The 21,906-nt window shown below is 25.9% G+C and overlaps 1 protein-coding gene and 1 long non-coding RNA gene across 2 annotated transcripts; one reads left to right on the forward strand and one right to left on the reverse strand.

Moving 5' to 3' along the window:
* The first annotated feature begins 1,875 nt into the window (after positions 1-1,875).
* On the forward strand, positions 1,876-11,013 carry LOC139425022 (uncharacterized). The gene is made up of 2 exons (XR_011636189.1): positions 1,876-7,418; positions 9,004-11,013. It is a non-coding gene; the product is annotated as an uncharacterized lncRNA (long non-coding RNA).
* Positions 7,600-21,798, reverse strand: LOC107439849 (protein FAM204A). Its single transcript, XM_043046760.2, has 6 exons — positions 21,483-21,798; positions 19,363-19,529; positions 16,667-16,775; positions 13,463-13,552; positions 11,169-11,275; positions 7,600-7,711 (listed from the first exon to the last, which is right to left on the reverse strand). The coding sequence occupies exons 1-6, from the start codon at positions 21,645-21,647 to the stop codon at positions 7,669-7,671; spliced, it is 681 nt and encodes a 226-aa protein (XP_042902694.1). The 5' UTR covers positions 21,648-21,798; the 3' UTR covers positions 7,600-7,668.
* Positions 21,799-21,906: the final 108 nt, after the last annotated feature.

The following is a 21,906-nucleotide window of genomic DNA, read 5'->3' on the forward strand; positions in this document are numbered from 1 at the left end:
TTGCATTTACATACATTAAAAAACAACTTAGAAATTACCATTTTTAGCCAATTAATGGTGATCCAAAATTTTTCTGAAAAATTAACCTTTTTCAAAAATATTATACAGACCCAAAAAAAATTGGATTTTTAATGTTGACTTTTCTTTGCCAAATTTTTTATTCTTTTATATTATATATAATTTATTATGTTATATATTATTATATATATAATTTGTCCTATCAAAGGAAACATATCATGTTAGTTAGAATAATAACTTTTAAATACAAATCTCACCGTCCTAAAGATTCCTTTGTAATTTCATCTATCTTTTGTGATTTTTCCTCCATTTATCTTGTTGGTTACTTCTCCTTTTTTGTTATAAAGATATGAATAAAAATAATTTAATTTAGTTTGTGCCAAATGATATTGATGTTTGTCCTTCATGGGGTTTGTTTTGTTAAGATAAACATGCCCTATGACCTAGCTAGTGGTATTCTATTACCTTCCTCCTTTTTTTTTCTTGTTTATTTTGATCAGATTTGAATTATTGCATTTAGATTTACTTCATCAATTTAACTAGGGTACATGATGTTTTTGTTTAATGCAGTTAAGTCGGTTCTACTTTTGCCATTGCTTCTGTCAGCCATCTAATCATACTTGTTAAATATATTTGTTGCATTTCTTCAGACATACATCAGTCTGAAAAAATGCACCGAATGTGTTTTGTGCTATTAAACACAATGACCAAATCATTAAAAAACCTCGAAATAAATAAATTGTGCTTATCTAACTTCTATCATTATTATGTTTTTAAATTGCATTGAAACTGTTGTGTTTTTCTATTGTCTTTTAATGTTTATTAAATGTGATGTTTATTGAATGTGATGCTATTGAATGTTTATTGAATATGTGTTTTATTGAATGTGTTATTTGAAGAGAAAATAAATTTATGTTAAAGGCTATAAATTTGTTGCTATATTATTTAAAATTTCTTTTTTAAATGTATTATTACTTTTTTCAGTTGATCCTTTAAATCATTTTATGCATCTCAGTTGAAAGAAATAATCTATGTCAATTTTCATTACGTCAACTATCTATGTCAATTTTTATTACGTTGTAATTCAATTAAACCATGACTTGTAGATCATACTAGAACTTGCAAAAAAATTTATTTAACTCACATCCTTTGAATATATTGTGTATAACCTAGTATATTCATAGTATCATTACCAAAACTATTTAAAGAATGAGATTGAGGAAGAAAAAAAAAACTGTAAAGAATTGAAAGAATTTATATGATATATCATACTTGATTTATATTTTAAATAAATTAAGTGTAGCTTAAAATTTATAAAATTTAATGCATATTTACTTAATAGCTAATGTTATATTTCTTTTAAAAATAACTAAATATATTCTTTAAACTCATTAGGGATTTTGTTATACACTAAAAAAAAAAAATACTAAATTATTTGTTATCCAAAGAATTAATTATTTAAGTTTTTGTGTTTTAAAAAAATTATAATGATAATACATTTTTTAATAATGTATTATATAATGATAATACATTTTTTGCAATTCTGTCATGTAGTCCAAATATGATATTTTTTTAGGCATGATAAGTATTATTGAATGTTATACAAATGTTTGCTAGNTATATCATACTTGATTTATATTTTAAATAAATTAAGTGTAGCTTAAAATTTATAAAATTTAATGCATATTTACTTAATAGCTAATGTTATATTTCTTTTAAAAATAATTAATATATTCTTTAAACTCATTAGGGATTATACAAATGTTTGCTAGAAATGTAACTTTATAAAATTAAATTTTTTGTTCAGTTTAATATAATATAAAGTAGCACTTAAAAAGGAGATATATTTAATTTTAATTTCATAATTTGGGATAAAAATTAGGTTTTCTTTCTAATATTATTCAACAAATAAAAAAAATTCCTTATATGTAAAAAAATTTAAAAAAAGAACAATAGTGGTTGTTTGACCCTTATTTAATTAAATTTTAAAACTACAAGACAGATATAATTCCAAAGCTTGCATCCCAATTTATATTAAATATTATAAAGTTACTGCTGATCTAGGAATTATAAGTAAAGATAATTTAAAAAAGTGCTAAAGTCAATTTGCTATTAGGGATACTAGCCAGGAATATGCTCAATTGTAAATGCATCATAAACCACTTCAATCCAATATTTGGATTTGAGATTATTGATTTTTTAGCAGGATTCCTCCAATCTCTTAGCACATCAGTACTAATCATAAATTCATTAAGTTAGTAATTAAATTATGAAAAATTTGCATTTGTCTAAATCACTCAGAAATTCAATAGTATATTTTGTCGTTTTATTGTGGAACAAATGAGTCTAGCGATTAGTCATAGACAATGTAAATATTCGATTTAATATCTAAAACATTTATTTATTAATATGTGTACTTTAAATAGCAAAACATTTATTCTGGGATTTATGCTCACATTATCTTTAATTTGAAGATTTGTAAAAAAAAAAAGTGTAAAAAATATTCACCATTGCATACTGATTAAATGTAGTTTTAATTCTCTTAAGCTGGTGGAATTTTTTGCAAAACTATGTTTGCTTTACAATTTAAAGCAATTGTTATAACACTTATTAGGTTTGTGACAATTATTTTACTCCTTTTTTACAGAACTTCCCCATCTTAATTAATTATTTATTCTTTTTTATTATTTGAATCATTTTTAATAGGTTTTTTAAATTACCAAAAAGAAAAAACAATTAAGATAGGGAAATTGATAAAAAAAAGAGATGATATTATTGTAACTCTGTTAAAAATATTTGTTTGTAGTAAGAGCTTTTAAAAAGAAGAAAGTTAAAAAAAAAAAATTATATATGGTAAGTAGTACTGCTTACCAATTTTAAATGAATAAACTACAAATCATTTTCAAAATGTTAATGATATTGACATATCATTTGACTCTGATCAGAATTATATTGTGTTTTTATATGTTTACATTTTGAAAACAATGCATTTGTTTGTTTAATTTACTTTAAAATTTAGGTTACATAAAATTTTTGTTCTAATAAAATTATGTTTATTTACAGAGCAAAATGTGATACTGCCATTTCCAATATCCCAAAAGCTATATCGATGTCGCTTTTGTACCTACACTACTTACCATGGGACTAACCTCAAAAATCATGAAGCCAAACATTTAGGCATAAGACCATATAAATGCTCCATTTGTGGTAAAAAATTCATTCAAAAAATACATTTAAAAAGTCATATGTTATCTCATGAACGATAAGACCTAACAAGAAATGTGTAATATTAACTTGTATATTATTAATTTTTAAAAACTCCATTGGTTTTAATGTATGCAATTTTCATATGCAAATTTTATACTGTTTTGTTCCTCATACTAAAAAATCAACTTTTTTTTTAAAGTTAATTTTGTCTATTGCTAAGCTGTGATTAAACCTGTGTAAAACTTAAATCAGTGTTACTGCTAACTATTCAACTTCCATCTGCCATATTGATCAAATGCTTACTTTTGTTTATTTTAAAATAAAATTGCAAAACTTAAGGTAAATTTTAAATAAAGATAAGTGACAAAATGAAATGTGTCCAATCATTAAATGTTTTGCAGTAACATTGCGATTTTGCATAACTGTCAGAATTTGCTTTAGTTATTACCAAGCTATGATAAATCCTACATTAAATCAGTGTTATTGCTAACCATTCAAATAATAGACTACAAATTAAAAATACATGTAATTTCTTTGTTCATTTCAAAATAAAATTGCAAAAGAAGTACTCCTAAATTTTTGTTAAAAGATGTGATAAAATGAAACATTGGCGATCATTGAAGAGGTTTAAACTTTGCAGTAACATCCCAATTTTGTAAAACTAACAACAAAACTTAGGAGTCTATTTGACGAATGTTTAATAATGTGGAGTTAACCACTTAGCTACTATTTTATCATTTCTAAGGTGGATAGCTAATTATCTAAGCTATTACTTTATCATTTCTAAGGTAGATAGCTAATTATCTAAGATACTACAGTGTAACTAATTATCTAAGCTAGTTATCTAAGATATTACAGTGAAACCTCTAGGGAGCGACCTCTCTTTGTTCCACAGTAAAATGGTCGTTAACAGAGGTTGATCGTTCGTAAGGGTTACCTCCATTGACTTCAAAATGTTATTGAAGGTACAGTAGGGAACCGATTATCCGGAACGATCGGGACCATCGCTATTCCGGATAACTGATTTTTTCCGATTTTCTGAATCGCTACAAAAAGCTGTTTCTTTTATTGTTAAACCCAACTTAAAAAAAAATATTTGGAAATAATCTTAAAAAGAAGAAAAAACGATGAAGTAATACACTAATGATTATTTCCAAAATGATGCTAAGGTAAACATCTTTCAAAAAAGAAAGAAAAATCCTAACATTTTTTTAAAAAAAATGGCTGGAAAATTTATCAAATTTCGTTCCGGTTTTATGGTTTTCTGATTTCCGGATAACGGGTTCTGTACTGTACATGATTTTTCATGCGATTTTATTTTCCTCTGTGTCCTTAGCAAAAATACCACTTGTGTCATGAAAACCTGATCGATGAATAAAATTTGGCTTCAATAAAAATGATCCCTACTAATCTAATTATATGTAGAAACAAATTTTCCAATTATGGATGATAGAACTATTTTAAATAATAAATAGTTCTATTTTTCATTTAAATTTGGATTTAACTTAATGCTAAAAAAATTAGTGTACTTTAAAAAAAATGAGAGGTTTGTTTGTTAGACATGCTTAGTTTTTTCTAAAATAATATTTTTTCTAATTTAACTTTTAACTCTAAAAATAAATCATTGATAGCTTTGGTTTTAGTGTACTCAGACTGTAACAGGAGGTTGTCAATCTCTTTCAGCAATCGTCATAAAGAGCTCTCTAAATAAGAGCCACTTACAAATATTTTGAATACATTTGAATCTGCTTATTTCTTTTGTTAATATTTTTTTTTGATAAAGGTTTTCTTCAACACAAATTCTATGGAAAAAATTCCGGGCCTCCCAAAAGTGGTCTGTCCTGGTGGTTTTGCATGCTGTATACATTGTAATGACTTCTTAATTCTTTATGTTACAAGCTGTTTGAATTTTTATTTTATAATCATTGGATAAATTAATAATGAATAATTTCAATTTTCTTTTTTACAAAAACATATTTTGCTTACACTTTTTATGTAAGCATTTTACCAGCTATTTTTTTATAGTTAACCAATAATATTCTGTGATGAAGATCTTCTTCTTCTTCAGGAGTGCAACAGCCCTTTGCAGGCCTTGGCTGCCTCAACAGCACGCCTTCTCCAGCTCCCTCTGTCCATGGCAACTCCCCTCCAGTTCTTAAGTATTAGGACTTCGAGGTCGTTTTCGGTGTCGTTGAGCCATCGAGTAGGTGGTCTACCTCTAGAGCGGGACCCCTGAGGGTTCTTGAAGGTGGCAATTCTTCAGAGCCTCTCCATATATGGCCGAGCCATCTTAGTCGGTTGCTTCGGATTATCTGCATAATTTGAGGATGTTTATAGAGCCCATAAAGTTCAAAGTTGTACCGTGTTCGCCAACATCCCCCCTCTGGTATGGCACCAAAAGATAGTTCTAAGTATCTTTCTTTCAAACGTTTCTATCGGGCGTTGGACGTCAAGGTTTAAAGTCCAGGTTTCGTTTCCGTATAGCAAGACAGGCAGAATGAGTGTCTTATATAATTTTAGTTTCGTTTTTCGGTTAATAAAATTCGATCTTAGTTGACTTTTTAGTTCAAAAAAACATTTGTTAGCCAGATTGATTCTATTGTCAATTTCAGGTTTCAGTTTGTTTTGGTCATTGATAATTGTACCAAGATACTTAAATTCTTTAACCTTTTCAAAGGAATGCCCGTTTATCTGCAAAGGTTCACTATAGTTTGCAGTTGAGCTTGAAAACTCCATGAATTTGGTCTTGTCTTCGTGATGAAGATGTTGATTTTAAAAATGAATAATTGTTCAACCTTTGTTTTTTTTTTTGAAAATTTAATTAATTACAAAATTTTATTTTGACTGCATGCTAGGCTGTACAATGGTTATTTTATTTAGCAAGTAATAATAAAACGAAAAAAAAAATTTGCCATTCAATAATGTATTTTTTTTTACAGAAGTCAAAAGTGAGCATGCATCAAGAGTATACTGTATTTATATAAATTGTTTCATTCCAAATAAAAAACCTTTATTTATTGAAAATGTCATTTACTGAATAATTATTAAATGATTTCTAAATTTTATGTTTTTTAAATTTTTATGTTATCATTTAGCTTGTTCTATGAGTAATTTTCTTTAAAAACAATTATTACTTTTTCTTTACTTCATTAGTTAATTATAACTTACAATAGTTTCATTTTTTCTTTAAAAAACTTAAGACACTTCAATTATATTATTTCTTCATCCATTTTAATAATTAAAAAATAATAATATATTGTTTTATTATATTTTTGATAATTAACAATGGTGCAACTAATTTAATGTGTCCTTTTCTAATAGTAACATTACTAATAATAATTCTAATAATCCATAGTTGATTAGATTTTATTTTATAGCTTATTGATTTTTTTTTATCATTCAAATTTATTGACAAATTTTTTTTTATATTGCTAGTAAATTATTTTGGTTATCACTAAACTACATTTGTAAATAAATAGAAGAATTTGAAATTATTTCTAATGTACAAAAATAATCTATTTTGATGTAAATTGCATTATCAATTTTAAAAAAAATATTTTTTTCATTGCAACAATATTTTAAAAATACAAACTATTTTTTTTTCCATGTTAAAAATTACATTTAGGTAAAATAAAAATTTCTCTTGTTGCGCTATTACTCCTATATGTAACTCATACTACTACTTTATTATTTGCACTTGCTATTATATTACCACCATTCCATTCCAAAAGCATATTGTTTTCTTTTGTAAGGTTTTTGAATTTTCATATCACTTTTAATAGAAATAAAATTTAATGTTACTGCTGCTGCTATTATGAATTGAATGATATAGAATAGAGATGGTTAAAATTAAATTTATCTTATTGTTTCTTCAACATTTCATTTTCAAATAATTTTTTCTTTTTTTAAGAAATGAAAACTATGGTTTTGTAGGGTTTAAACTATATTTATAAGAAAGATAAGTTATTTTTCATAAATTGTAGTTTTTCTTACATGTTCTTTAATTAATTTGTAAAATTTTTTAAAATCTGTTTCCATTAGTAGTTTGCTATTTTGTTTGCGTAGAAGAATGTGCTGATATTCAGAATTATGTATTCAACTAAACTATTGACTTGGCTAACAATTCAATGCTACATGTTCTTTCCAATCACCTAACATACAGCAGCTAAGTGAACTTTGACATACAGATCAAGGTATATCTATTTTATTTATTTATTATTTTTACTATCAATTATCGGTACTCTAAACTCTTATATATGTAGTAATACTTATTCTAACCAGACTTTATTTGTCGTTACTGAATGTTACATTTTCAGTTAGAACCAAAAAAATAATATATGCTTAATTTAACTTAAACATATATATTCCATGAAAAAAAAATCATAATATATTTTATTTATACTAAAATTACTATGTACAAAAATTTTAGGAAAAGAAGTATGTTCACATGTTTCCTTTCATTTGCCACCTTTCCTTTTGATCAAATCTGAAACAAAAAGAAAGCAATTAAGTAAAACTTACGATATTAAGATTGATTATAAAATTTACTAATTATGCTGCCAATTTTTGAGTTCTTTGATTCATTTTCGGCCAAAGGTGTGTAAATGCAACATTAAGCTGTAAGTTTTATAAATAAAATAAAAAATAAACAAAATTTCGTAAAAAACTAGAATTCAACTAAATGGTTTGGTAAATGGTACACATACACATTTTATTTCTTAAATAAAATATTTTACATGCACAAAACTTTTTTTGTCTTAATGTAATTTAAGCATATTTCAATGAAAATATATTTTATAAAATTTCTATGCTTGGCCTATATATAGTAGGTTAAACAAAAAGCAAGAGCAAAAACAGTACCTGTTGATCTTAAAAATAAACTTGCTTAAACTTCTTGCAAATGAAATGCATTTCTGCTATTCCTTAATTAAGTAGATTAGGGGAACAGTGAATGAATATACAAGTGGTTTTTAAAATATTGTTAACATACATTTAGACAGACATATATACAGATGTAAGTTATGTAAATTAATACTGATGTGAGGAGATTTAAATTAATAGTACTTAAATAAGGAAAAAATGCTATTAAAATCTAACAAATCACAATTTGAAAAGGTGCATAAAACACTAAAATCTACTTTATTAGAGGAATTAAGGGAAAGAGTTAGAAGATTGAGATAATTTTTTATTTAAGATACACCTTTATGTTTCACTCAGCTATCATACCAGTTCTGATGCCCTTCGTTAATTATCATTTGTCAGATTTCAATTGTATTTTTTCTTTCCATTTTCCTCACTTAAATATTCATTTGTTACTCCCTCTTATGCAAATTTTGTCTTTATTTTTTATAGTGATTCCAAAAATATACATAAAGGAACACTTTGGTCAATATAATAACTCATGCTATTTGCAAAGGGGAAATCAGAACAGTTTTTGCTATTGTTTTCAGAAAGGTCTTTAGGTCATTTCTTAAAAAAAGATTACCAGCCTTCCTTTACTTTACTTAAATGCATGTTGATATTTCTTTAGTGAGTAATTCAAAATAGTTCAAGAAGAAAAAGAGTAAATAACAAAGAATTCAGTAAGAAACTTGCTAGATTGTGTTTCTTAATGATTTGGAATGTACATGAATATGTAAATACGTTTAACACATTGAGAGAGAGAGAAAAAAAAGCCTTGTTAAACTTATCTCTTTAAATTTTTCAAAAAAAAAAAAGTAGATACTTAAGGTTTTTACAAGCACTATTGAATGGAATATTAATATCTTTTCATTGCAGGACTTTGAAAATAAGAACAACTAAAAATGGGTTGATGAAAAGTAATTTTTTTACCAGCTTTATTTCTGTAAAAATGCTCCGTATTTCGTTATGTAGAGATTTTCAACTTTTCAAGAAACTTGCTGTGGAAGGTAATTCTGGCTCTCTCTATTGTCAAAGATAATTGTGAATCATCCTATATATGAAATAGCAACAAGCAAAAATATTCTAATATATTTATATTCGAATATTTCTGCTTGTTGCTATTTCATATATAGGATGATTCATAATTATCTACTCTGATTAGTGTTATTGATATTTAAGTACGGAAAAACAAAGATACCATCAAAATATAATGTATCACTACTAGAAGAGGAAATGCTGAAAACACCAAACTCTGTTTGATTGCTGAAGAAAACAATGAGAAAATTAAAGAGTATTATAAGAAAAATCTTGGAGTTTCATCAGATATCACACTAGTTTTGAGATTTTTCTATCCCACTTTATTAATGTATGGCAGAAATCAAAAAAATTTATTTGTTTCTTGCTTTATTTATTAAGTTGTGACTTTAAATGGGTTAACTTTTGACAAAGATTCTAAAAATATACAAGAGCAGTGTTTAATTTATAGGGTCGCTAAAATTTGTTAAAAAGAGACATGTCTGTTAAGAGTAAAAATATTTTATATAACATATTTTTATGATGTTCACTTATACTAAATATAATATCACTATAGAATAAATTTGGAGGATTGAAAATTTATAAAACAGTTTTATTTTTCCCCCTACTGTTAAGATATACATTAAGTTATATAAGTTCACCTTGTTTCAAATTTGTACTTTACTACAACTGTACAAAATTAAAAGGTTTTACATATTATGTTACTTTAGCATTGAAAGACCAATTTAAATATAATTTGGTAAGAAAATATGGTGGTTATGATACAGAATTAGAAAGTAACGGAGATTACAGAATTGTACAAGAAAAAAAGGTTAATAAATTTTCTGAGTATAGTGCAGGAAGAAACGGTGTGTCCTGAATAACTTTAGATGCAGTGATCTGGTCTTTGCGCACCAGGACACAATCTTAATTGTCTAATTATTTGTGCATCCATTATTTTAAGTTATGCAAAAAATGACATGATTGTGAATTACATTATTAAAGATAGTGAGCATCAATACTATAACGTAAAAAACATAGAAAACTTCTGTTTTTTTTTAATTACTGGTTAAAATAATGATTTGATTACTTACTATAGCTCATAAAAGATAATGCTGGGTAACAAATTTTATCTGTTACATGAAATTTTTCAACAGATCTTAGGTACTTTTTTTATATTGATTATTTCAAATTTGCAATCAGTTTTAATCAACTTTTAGTTGAAATACATTATATGTAACAGGAGGATGTAAAAAATATTGTAACAAACTTTTTATAGGTGTTAGGACACATTATAAGAAATAAAATTACATAGGAACTCATGCCTGAAAATGTCATCATATGCCACTAAAGGCACTTTTGCATTTTGAATAGTTTCTTTGTGTGCTTCAGAACAGTTCATAATTGGGAAGCACCCCTAGCCGCATACAGCAACATTTTTATGCAATTTTCTTGCAACATTCACGCCACCCCTGCTATATGTAATGTTTTTAAACATGTACATTTTGACTAGAAACATCATTTTCTTTAAAAAAAATTATGTAGCTTTAAGAGTAAAATTAATTTCAGATTTGAAATTCCCGCACATGTCAGGTCAGATTAAGTATTTGTATAAATGCAATAAAAAAATTTGTTCCCCACTGTAACCTAAGATATATGAAATTCTATAAAAAGAAGTACCAAACATACAAATAAAAATCATTCAGAATATTAAGTTCATGTTATGTATTCTTATTTCATCTGTAATTCCTTTTCAGGATTCAGACTTTTGGGGGAAAAATTTTCAACTTCAGAAATTTCAACACTTATTTTTGTTTTGCACATTGTATCAGTTGAAAAAGTGTAATAATAAAATTATTTTAAAAACTCTAATGCATTTCATTTTCTTTTAAAGAGAACATCTTTAAAGGTTATAGATTCTCATTTATTTAATCACTAAGACAGAGAAGAAAATTAGTATTAAAAATTAGGAATACATAATATGATAGTTTGATGGCATATAACATCAGAAAAATGAAGGTACTTACGTCCATCTGATTTTCTTGGATTTTTTATCCTTTTCAAGTAACTTTTGTTTTTCTAATTGTTCATGACATCTTTTGGCAGAAAATGCTTTGGTTATTTTTGTTGCAAACTAGTAAATGAAACATTTATTTAATTAAAAAAAATACAATAATGACAATACAATACAAGTTATTTTAAGAAAAGTTTTTAAAAAAAAGTGAATCATAGAACCATTTAAATACTTTTAAAATTTTATAACCGGCATATAACTTTTTAAAATTTTATAACCGGCATTGAACAGCTGACCCAATTTTGAGTTTACAACTACCAATGTTCAACTCAGTAGCTTTGTAATTTTGAACCTAATCCAGAAGACAAGGGAACTCCTGGAACAAGTATTGAGAGAAATTTGCCTCCGTTGAGAACTCTTTGATTCTCTAACCCTCATTTGCTTTACATGGAGAAGAAAGCCATGAACAATTCCCACGGTAAGCCTAATGGCAAGGAGAGTCCCCATGATTCCTCAACTACTTAGGATATTTTGCGTCAACACTGTGGTCAATGCAGAATTTGTATTGATCAGCTATCGCTGGGATTCAAATTTGTGTCACCTCTTTGGCAGGTGAGCACTCTATTTCCTGAACCACCACGTCTTACTGTGCAAAAAAAATTGCTTTGAAAAAGATTAATGTTTTATATGTATAGATATTATTAAATCTCAAATTACTAGCCCATAATTTCAAACTAGAGAGAACAGTCAAAAGGTTCATATTGAGCATTTCTTGTATTACAACAGCTAATTAATGAAGAATTAAAAATTTAAAAGAAATAAAATAATCATCGAATCTACAATAAAAAACTTAACTACACAGATATGAAAATGATCAAAAAATTATTTAAGCACACTTTTGTGCAAATTTTTCTTAAACAATTATATCATTTAATCTTATGCTTATAACTGGTTTAAGAAGTGTATCAAAATAATAGCATGATAAGCAAAAGGTTAAGTAATGACTTTCTCTAATAGTAAACATAAAAAATTACTCTAAAATTTATTCACAGAACATTTACATTTGTGAGAAGCTTGGTTGAATTGAATTTATTTTATGATCAACTGATCTGAATAAAATGAAGAACAGAAATTTTACAACTGTATTTTATAGTTTAAAATTTAGGAAAAAATAATGAATAATAAGTAAATAGGTATGTTTTAAAAAATTACTTAGATTGGAACAAAACATTAATGCTGATGGAAAGATTACGTAAATGAAGTTTTGAATAAGGCTAAATTATTTTTGAACTGTATAGGATTAAGTGGAGTGGATAGGATTTAGTGATGAACTTTAATGGAGATTTTAAAATTTTTTTAACTCAAACAGTGGGAAATTGTTTTTTCTTTCTTTTTTCTTGGGGGGGGGGGGTAGGAACTAAGATTTAAGAAACGAAATATATAGATATTTTCAAAGCAATGTGTTTCCCCCCCCTATTTTTGTAAACAAGAATTTCAAGCTTTAATAAAACTAAACTACAGTTTTAATTTGAATTAAATTATAAATATAATATTAAAAACATTCTTAAATTTTCAATATTTTGGAAATTTAAAAGTTTAATGTTATATAATTACTTTTCTCATTAGATAATATAAATTTGGAATTTTTTTAAAAAATAATTTAAGTAAATTAGTAAAATTGAGCAATTGAATGTCTGCATAATGATATTATTTTAAAAAGAGTCATCAATCAAAACAATTCTGTTTATAATAAGAAATAAATAAAATCATAAGCACAACAAGTTTTTTAAAATGTTATATACTTTCATAATATAGTATTATTAAATGAATAATCACATAGTGATTTTATATAAACATTTCAACACCTAAAACTTGTACACTTGTTGTAATAACTCGCATAACTAGTTTTAAAAAAATTCAAAAACATCATTTTAATTAAAAAAAAATTTATTTGTTTTACCAGTTAAGAAATTATGCTAATTTTACCTCGATTATGTGGGACTTACGTGCTCTTTTTCAGATTTCATACTTTCCTTTTTAAAGTTCAATGAAATAAACAAATTACCTGTTCCATTATCATATGTTTCACTTTATTTCTTAGTCATTTCTATTATTTATGCAAAAAATATACTTTTTTATCACTTTCAATACATACATCAATTCTTTAATAAAAGATTTTAGGCAAGACATTGAAAAAGTTTATACACAAAAATTATATCATGTAGAAAATTATTAATATAAATTTTTTATATGAAATAACTAGTCAAGTTTTAACTTTATGAATTTTTATAAACTAAATACAATTACCTCACGTTTTGCGAGTGTATCACTTAAAAGTTCTGCCTTTTCGAAATCTCCTTGTTTGATAGCATCGTCAATAGTACATTCTATTTCTGTCTAGAAAAAACAATTAGACTCGTTTGTGAACAAAATAACACTAGAATAAAAAAAAAAAATTTTCTCGATTATTACAATTACATGCAAACAGAGTTACATGCCATAAACCTGAAATAGTGATCATCCCGCTAGGCCCAAGCTAATATTGATTTGCTTCATTCAATTAAAAACCTTAATTATATCATTATGATTAAAATATTTTTATAGAATTTCATATTGTATAATGAATCATATTGAAGACATGAAAACAAGTAATTATTTAAATTTATATAGGGAACAACCTATTAGCCCAGTGCAGATGTAATGTTGCTTGGGGCCTTCGCCGATAAAAAAAACAGAAGGCTCCTCACAAGATGGAAGAGGGTGAAAAATTACAAAAGCTTAAAACAATGCTTGAACTTAGTACTTATGGAAAGTAGAACAAAACCACATGCTTGTTTTCTGTTATGTATTTTATAGATAATACAATTATAAACGAACAAAAATATTTAAGAAAGAAACAAAATATTTAACTTGTTTAAGAAAGATTAAAATTTTTAATAAAAAGTTAGTAACCCCTGGGCCCCATCGTTCCAGTCTTGCCTTACATGCAAACTTTACAAAATTTGTTTTTTATTCATAAATCATGCAGACATTTTTAAATGCAAAAGAACATTTTTTTTTAAATTTAAGGATAGTAAGCATTATCTTTTACATACAATCACTTTTAAGAAAAGCATTACAGAATATAAAATAATTCAAAAAGCCTAAATAACATACTATTATCTGGCACAACACAGGCTTATATTTTTAGAAGGAGGAACATTTTAATTTTGACCAATGAAATTCCTAATTTGACTAAATTATAATTATTCTTGTGTATAATAAAGCAATAGATACATATAATAAAGAGCGACTACACAAGAAAATTTAACTATAAATAAGTATGCCATAAATAATAAAGCTGCAAGCTTCTCTAATTTTCTTTGATATGTTAAGTAATAACATAATTTATACTTTGATATTTTGTTCTTTGTTTAACAAATTTGATTTAAAATGTTCTTGCGCAGTATCATACCAAGATTAATTTAAACATATCTCAACTATTCATCATTGTTTATTCATTATTTAGGTGCTGCTGAAATTTAAGAAATTTCTGCTTACAGTTGCTAACAATTTTTATTTTATTACCACTAGAAAAAAAAGCTTCAAAATAAGTGAGAGCGTTTTAAGCTAAGAAATAAGTATGATATGTGTGATAAATATATAATATTAACAAACAAAAACAAGCATATTTTTATAAGTCTAATCTAAATTAAAATCATGTAAACTAACAGCTACAAAAATAGATTTGCTATAACCAATAATGTATAAAAATAAATAGAATTTTTAACAATTTCATTGATTTATTATTCGAAAAACGAACTATGTGATGTACCGCTAATATGGCCAAATAGTGAAGAGAAATCAATTATTCAAAGCTTTTAACTGAAGATAATAAATATATCAAAATAAAATTATAAATAAATTTATTTATTTCAAATTTATTGAAATCTCTTAAAGTACATTTGAGTAAAAAAAAAAAAAAAATATGGTAAACAGCCATAATCTGAGAAGAATTTAATGTGCTAATTATTTAGAGCAGATGATATTTTAAGCAGCGAAATCAGACACAAAAACATACTCTCTTTGAAAAAACATTCCTTTTTTATCCAACGGATTATGAATCCTGACTCTCAAAACATAGAGGGTAGCCACAACTTGGGAAATACAATTCTAATATGGTCAGGAGAGCAGTCTAAAGTTTGAATCATTTAATGCTAATTTTATTTTTTTCGTATTTCAACATATCTAAAGAACTTTTTAAGTGAATTGAAAAAACTCTTGCACACAATCATGAGATTTTATTACCTAAAGTAGGGATATAAGGAATAGTGATTTAGCAGAATAACCGAACACTGAATATTTTGCTAAAAGAATCGTTCGAATACCGAACATTCGGGAGACCAAGTAAGCAAAAATTTTTTCAATAATCATAAATAAATATTACTTTTTATATAGAAATAAGTTTAGAGTCATAATTGAAAAATAATCAAAACTTAGCAGTATTATTTGTGGAATAGAGAAAAAAAAACTTTAATAAAAATGCTTAAGATAAAAAAAAAAACTGACATAGTTAAGTTGATAGAAAAAAGTAATACTCTTAATTCTTAAAACAAAAATGCTAAAAATAATATTTTCCAGATAAAAATTTATCCATAAAACATTAAAAGAAATAATGTCTATGAGAAAACACTTTTAAAAAAGCAGCACTATCATAAAAACACCTTTAAAAAACTTAGATTAGATACATAAGCAAAACAGAAAAAAATAAAATTGATCTTAATTTTTGAAAGAAAGCTAAACATTTCAGTTTTCCAATTTACCATACTTTCAAGAAAAAAGTTAAATTAAAGTCAAATAAAAATCCTCAATTCTCTGGGACCATTTAACTGATTTCGTTCAAATGTCGTATTTAGCCACATAAAATTACATTCTTTAAAATGATACAAAAATTTTCATACCTTACAATTCAAATTTTTTACGACTATTATTAAATTATTATTATTAATTTTTTTTTAAGTATCAAGTCAAAATTTATTAAAGAAAGCTGAAATAAAAACAATAGAAGATGAAATTAAAAAACGAAGATGGAGCTGGCTCGGACATATCCTTAGAATGCCCCCCAAAAAAAATTTCATCTGTTGCGCTTACATGGGCCCCTGATGGTAAAAGAACTAATTGAAGACCCAGACTTACCATCCAGCGCATGTTTTTGGGCGAATTAAAAGAATGTGGAATATCTGGCTGGGAGGAAGCAAGATCTATTGCTAAAGACAGGAGGCGTTGGAGGGATATGCTGGAGGCCTTAAGTGCCCAAGGCACATAGATAAGTAAGTAAGTAATTATTAAATTAAAAAAAACATTAAAAATTATAATTAAAATACCTTTTATTGTTATTAAAAAATATTTCAATCCACTTAAAATTTTATTTCTCAAGATGTAGCGGAATACACAGGTATTTCAAATGACTTTCCATTCAACGGCCCTCTTACTATTACTATTTAATGAATTACTTTTTCGCTGGCTTATTACCTTTGGCCCCCAATCACCATGAGAAACTGCAGTCTGCATATGATTATTGACATTTAAAAATGGTTTCACTTCATTCCACTCTTCTGCCTCTTTTTCATGAGCTTCATTTCTAAAGAACAAAAGAAAGACAGACTTAAATTTATGCCTACTCCACTAGTGTTTTCATAACAAGGATAATCTGAAGAACCAAAAAATATATATAATATGAAAAAAAAATATTATCAGAATAAATTTCCCAATCCTCCCTAGTGACTGATCTTAATTCAACAAAAAGCTATAGAAACTAGCAAATTAAATATATTTTAAAAGTTGCAGCTAATGCAGGGTAATTTTAGGCAGTCTTAAATTAAGTAAAAAGGGAGTAGTAAGATTTTGACCCTTCTACCCTTCTGCGGTAAGTTTGGCTAAATCAATCAATGGATGATCAAGAGATTTTTTTTAAAAATACTTTTTAAGTTCTTGCAATTTGACAAATATGTTATTTTTGTTACCAAATGAAATGATGATTGAGTGTAATGGCGATCAGCAGCAAGAATTGTATTTTCTAAAAGATTCACTAAACTATTATCTCAAGAAAAACTCCTTCAGTATCTTAATGCTAATCACAAGAGTATTTGTATAAAAATGATCTATCATTTACAGATTTAGAAAAATTATAAAAGACAGATATGAAGCTAAAGATAACAACAATGAGATAATAACAATATTTTCATTTTTTGTTTTTGAACTCAGTATGAATAATTTTACATTATATTAAGATGTAACAATGTAATTTCAATAAGCATTTTGGGAAAAGCTGTTGATGTTCCATGAAATGTCAAAGCAGGATAAAAGAAAAGATTTATGCAATATGATTCACTCAAGTAAGTTGGCATGATCATTGAAATTGCAATCAAAATGCATCCTTAATACATGCTGTTAAAATGCAATATAGAGTGCCATTTAAATTATAATTCACAAATAAAACCTGTAATAAGATTGTAACACAATGTTCAAATTTATCTATAAATTAAATGATTAATTTGAGTTCATATCATACCTTTGTAAACAAAAAAGCTCAATAGTGTAACATCTAAGTTATCTTGATTATCGAGAAAAAAAAAAGAAAAAAAAAATTGACATTTTATGGTTTATCAATTAAATTGAATAATTATAATGATAAATCTTGATGATCTAACAATTTTAATTACTTGTAACAAGTTGGGTCACAATTACTTTAGATTAAATGGCTTTATGATAATCTAATAAATGTGAAAAAACAATTACAAGTACTTTAACAACAAACTAAAAAAAATCATTAAAAAATCAGCTATATTTTTAATTGCATCTATTAATTATTACATTTATCAAATATTTCTCAGTCAAGATGAAACTAGATTTGGAGAAAAACTTAACATAGTTGTCAACTGTTTCAAATTATAGAAAAATTTTGCAAATCAAGTGTTTTCAGTTTAGAAAACTTTTCAGTAGAATTTGTGACTGTCAATGTATCTTACAATATATTAGAATAGGAAGTTTGATTAAAAAATTGAACATGCCAAAACAAAAGTTTTAAAATTCTATAACTTTTTACAAAACATTTTGTAAGAAATTAGGTTTAAAATTATCACTAGATGCACTTAAGAGAATATTTTAAGGAAATTAAACTGGAAAATGATATCATTATGTTAATATTATCTTTACTAGTCAAAAAAAAAAGAAGACCAAACAATGATGGCTTGATTCTGTGAAATCAGATTTTAAAGTGATTGGGGTAAAAAACTGGAAATCTAGGTAAAAAAATAAGTTGTCCTGGTGGAAATTTCAACAGAATTTTGGCCATCCTGTGCTGTCATGCCAAATATGATGATGATATGTTCATATTCTGATACTAGGGGGGCTCTGCTCATCAAATCATTTTTGTTTAATAATGATGATAGTTACATCCAAATAAAAGATCCCTAAATCCTTTATTCAATTAACACAGATGTGAATCTGCAGATAATGATCCCAATCTCATTCAACTCACATTTAAACCTAATTATTTTGCAGTTATCATTACAACTTCGTTAAAAAAACTGTTTTTAAAATTCGTAATTATTTTGAATCACTGTGGAAATTAGTAATTACGTTTATTGCAATAAAGATACTTTTTAAACTATAAAAATAAAATATTTTTTTTTAAAAAATAAATTCCTAATATTGCTTTATGATCTTAGTTATTTGAAATTCGTTATTTTAATTGCATATGCTGATTGGACATAATTTCACTTAAAATTTATTATAAAAGTAAATGTAACTTATTTACCATTTAATAATTCTAAAATGATAATAAAATATGCTTTTTACAAAATGTTCAATAGTAAGTAAATAATATAAGATCACATACTTTAAAATAAAGAACACTAGTTTAAAGCTATTGATTTTAAATAGTAATCAAAATTAAAAACTTAATAATAGCAGTAAGTAATATCCAGAAAGTATAAATAAATATTTAACAGGATATTTATTTATCCCTTTAAAATTTTCATTACTTTATGTTGATGATAGTCAAAACACATCTAGACCTTTGTTTATTAATATACTTATCAAGAGATATTTTTTGGTTCAATGAAAATGCTCTAAAAGGTAAGTAGACAGTCATCTTTTAGTGATATACAGAAAAACCTAAAATAAAATAGTTGATGTACATTATTATTGATTTTATGGCCTCTTACTCATTTTCCTGTGAAGAAAGTTGACTCTTCTCAACTAATTCTTTTATAAAAGGGTCCCGCAAAGCTTTCTTCACAAGTTTCTTAGCTCTTCGCTTTTCAGCAATAAGTTGTCTTTTGGCAGAGTAACGTCGTATCTCACCAGATTTCTTCTTCAACTCTTCAAATTTCTTGATAAAATAAATCATAAAACAGTCATTTTCTGTACTCAAATATTTTTACATTTTATATACGTAAACAAGTATTGGGAAAAATTACAAATGAAAAGCCCTTAATTGATAATACATTATTAGTACCTAAGTATTTAATTATTTTTACATATATTCTAGAAAATGTTGGAAAATTCGGGGTGTAATGTTGAGTATTTGGGGTTCTGGTGTAAGAATTTTGTGAATCATTTTTTTAAAATTATCATTATAGATAGAAATATAACCCTAGTTACAAAACTCTCAAACATTACGTTTTAAATATTTGAGTCCTTTTATCATTAAGAAAACTGAAGATAAATATTTGACCTCCTAATCAATTATGTTTTGACAAGTAAAACTTATTTACTTGATTTACAATTATAAATCACATATGTGCGATTTTTATTTAAACGTTTTAAGAATTTTCCATTTGAATAATATCTTCATCAAAATCACATTTTTCACAATTTTAACCCCAGAAAATTACACTTATTATGTCTGTTAGGTAATGTTTTGAGTTTGCACAACTGTCCTTCTCGAAAAAAAAAAATGTTAATCTTAAATTGTTATGAAATCACATATTTAAATAGTCTTATTCATCTTGATTAAAATGGATATTTTATTGCTTTATCTATCTCAATAGATCAGTCGATCAATCTCAATAGATTAACTGGTCGAAAGTAGTAACTTAGGTAGTTGGATACATCTAGATTTTTGTAATTTCTTATGAATATTATCACAATAAAGTGTTTTTCATTTTTAATCTTTAAGCTGTAATATCAATTCAGGTTGTGGCATGCATACAGTCATTCTTACTTTTAAAATTATATATCTTAATTTAATTCCATAATATGAAAAAGAAATCTTAACTAAAATGACAGACGAAATATGATTATGAGGCATCCAGCATCCATTTTTAAGAGGTTGAAAGAATTTCCTTCAGGTATGAATAATCATCTCTCCATGAGTACCCATTTACTTTAGTTAAAAATGTATAATACTTTATGTTCAAAAGACGGGAGAAATAAGAAAAATGTCTATAAATATGGGTTAGATACCCTAGAAAAAGATCATACCACAGATTTCACTAAGATAAATTAAAATTAATTCATATATTAATATACTTCATATTTTTGGCAAGTTTATTTTAAAAAACACATTGAAATGCACTTTTTTTTTAATTTTTAATTTAAGAATTATTTACAGAACAATTAATGTTTATAAAATCAGCAACTACTTTTATCGATGCAACTGGTAATGTTGAAATATTTACATCTTCATAATTGATTTGTTTGTTACTATTTCTGGTTCGGATTCTTTGTCAACTGATTCTACAATTTTAAACAGGAATTGTTTTCAATCATGCAAACATTTTATATTTTTAAGGAACGTTAAAAGGTATTATATACGTTTAAATTATTTATAAGTGGTAGAAGGAAAAATCAATTTTATAAAACAAAATAAAAATAGTTACATATACAATTAGTTTCCAATTTAAAAATAAAACTGTTACATTCAAGCAGTTTAGTAACTTACAAAGCAATACTCCAGTTCTGTCTCGCGAGTGGCATAAAAAATGGATTCATTTTCCAAAAATATTTAGCAAATATGCATTTAAGCCTGAAATATCTGCTAGCTAAATGTGAAGATATAATAATAATTTCAATTATAAAACATTGTTGACATAATTGTTCTTCTTGGGAATCCCACTTACAGCAGTTCAGAATTATAAATTAAAGAAAGATTAGTATTCTAGGAAAAAAATCAAAACTTTTACACACAAGAAAGGGTTTTTGCCATTCATTATAATAGTTTTGAGAAGGTAACTCTAGATAACATTTGAATGAAAATATTTTGAATTTCTTTATCCACTAAAACATGATTCTTCTTTAATAATAAAAAAATTAGCTTTTCAAGGAGTGGTGTTATTTTTACTTTATATTTGTCTACAACAGAATGAGTCTCGAGACTGTTGCTTATAATCTGGTTAGCTCTATCAGGACTTTCTTGTTTAAAAGACTTGCGTTTTTTTAAGGACCAAATGCAAGAGTCTATTTCATCTGTATCAGAATCAGACGAAAAACTAGCTTCATCAGCCATTGTAGATTTCTAATGTCGTTCTCTTTTCAAACTTCATATAAATAACGTTGAAATCTTTTTTTAATTTGGACTGGTAGACTGAAAGATTCCTCTATGACTGAAAGGTTTGTTTATTAAATCGCATTTGGATGCTTAACTTCTTCAATGTTTGGTTCGAATATATTTCCTTAAAAACCCCGCTATAATTTGTCGTTATATTTTTACTAAGATGGTTACACAAATATGTCGCAACTGCGTTCAGACGTTTTATTGGCAGTTA

Source organism: Parasteatoda tepidariorum, chromosome 2 (assembly GCF_043381705.1).
Source record: "Parasteatoda tepidariorum isolate YZ-2023 chromosome 2, CAS_Ptep_4.0, whole genome shotgun sequence".
Classification (NCBI taxonomy): domain Eukaryota; kingdom Metazoa; phylum Arthropoda; class Arachnida; order Araneae; family Theridiidae; genus Parasteatoda; species Parasteatoda tepidariorum.

Bases quoted from the DNA above. Each gene is read 5' to 3' on its own strand.
- LOC107439849 (XM_043046760.2), bottom strand. From the start codon at position 21,647: ATGGCTGATGAAGCTAGTTTTTCGTCTGATTCTGATACAGATGAAATA. The intron at 13,553-16,666 runs GTAATAAGCCAG...TGTTTTTTCTAG, and splicing joins ATGGTGATTGGGGGCCAAAG to ACAGAAATAGAATGTACTAT. The intron at 11,276-13,462 runs GTAATTGTATTT...TTCATTTACTAG, and splicing joins ATACACTCGCAAAACGTGAG to TTTGCAACAAAAATAACCAA.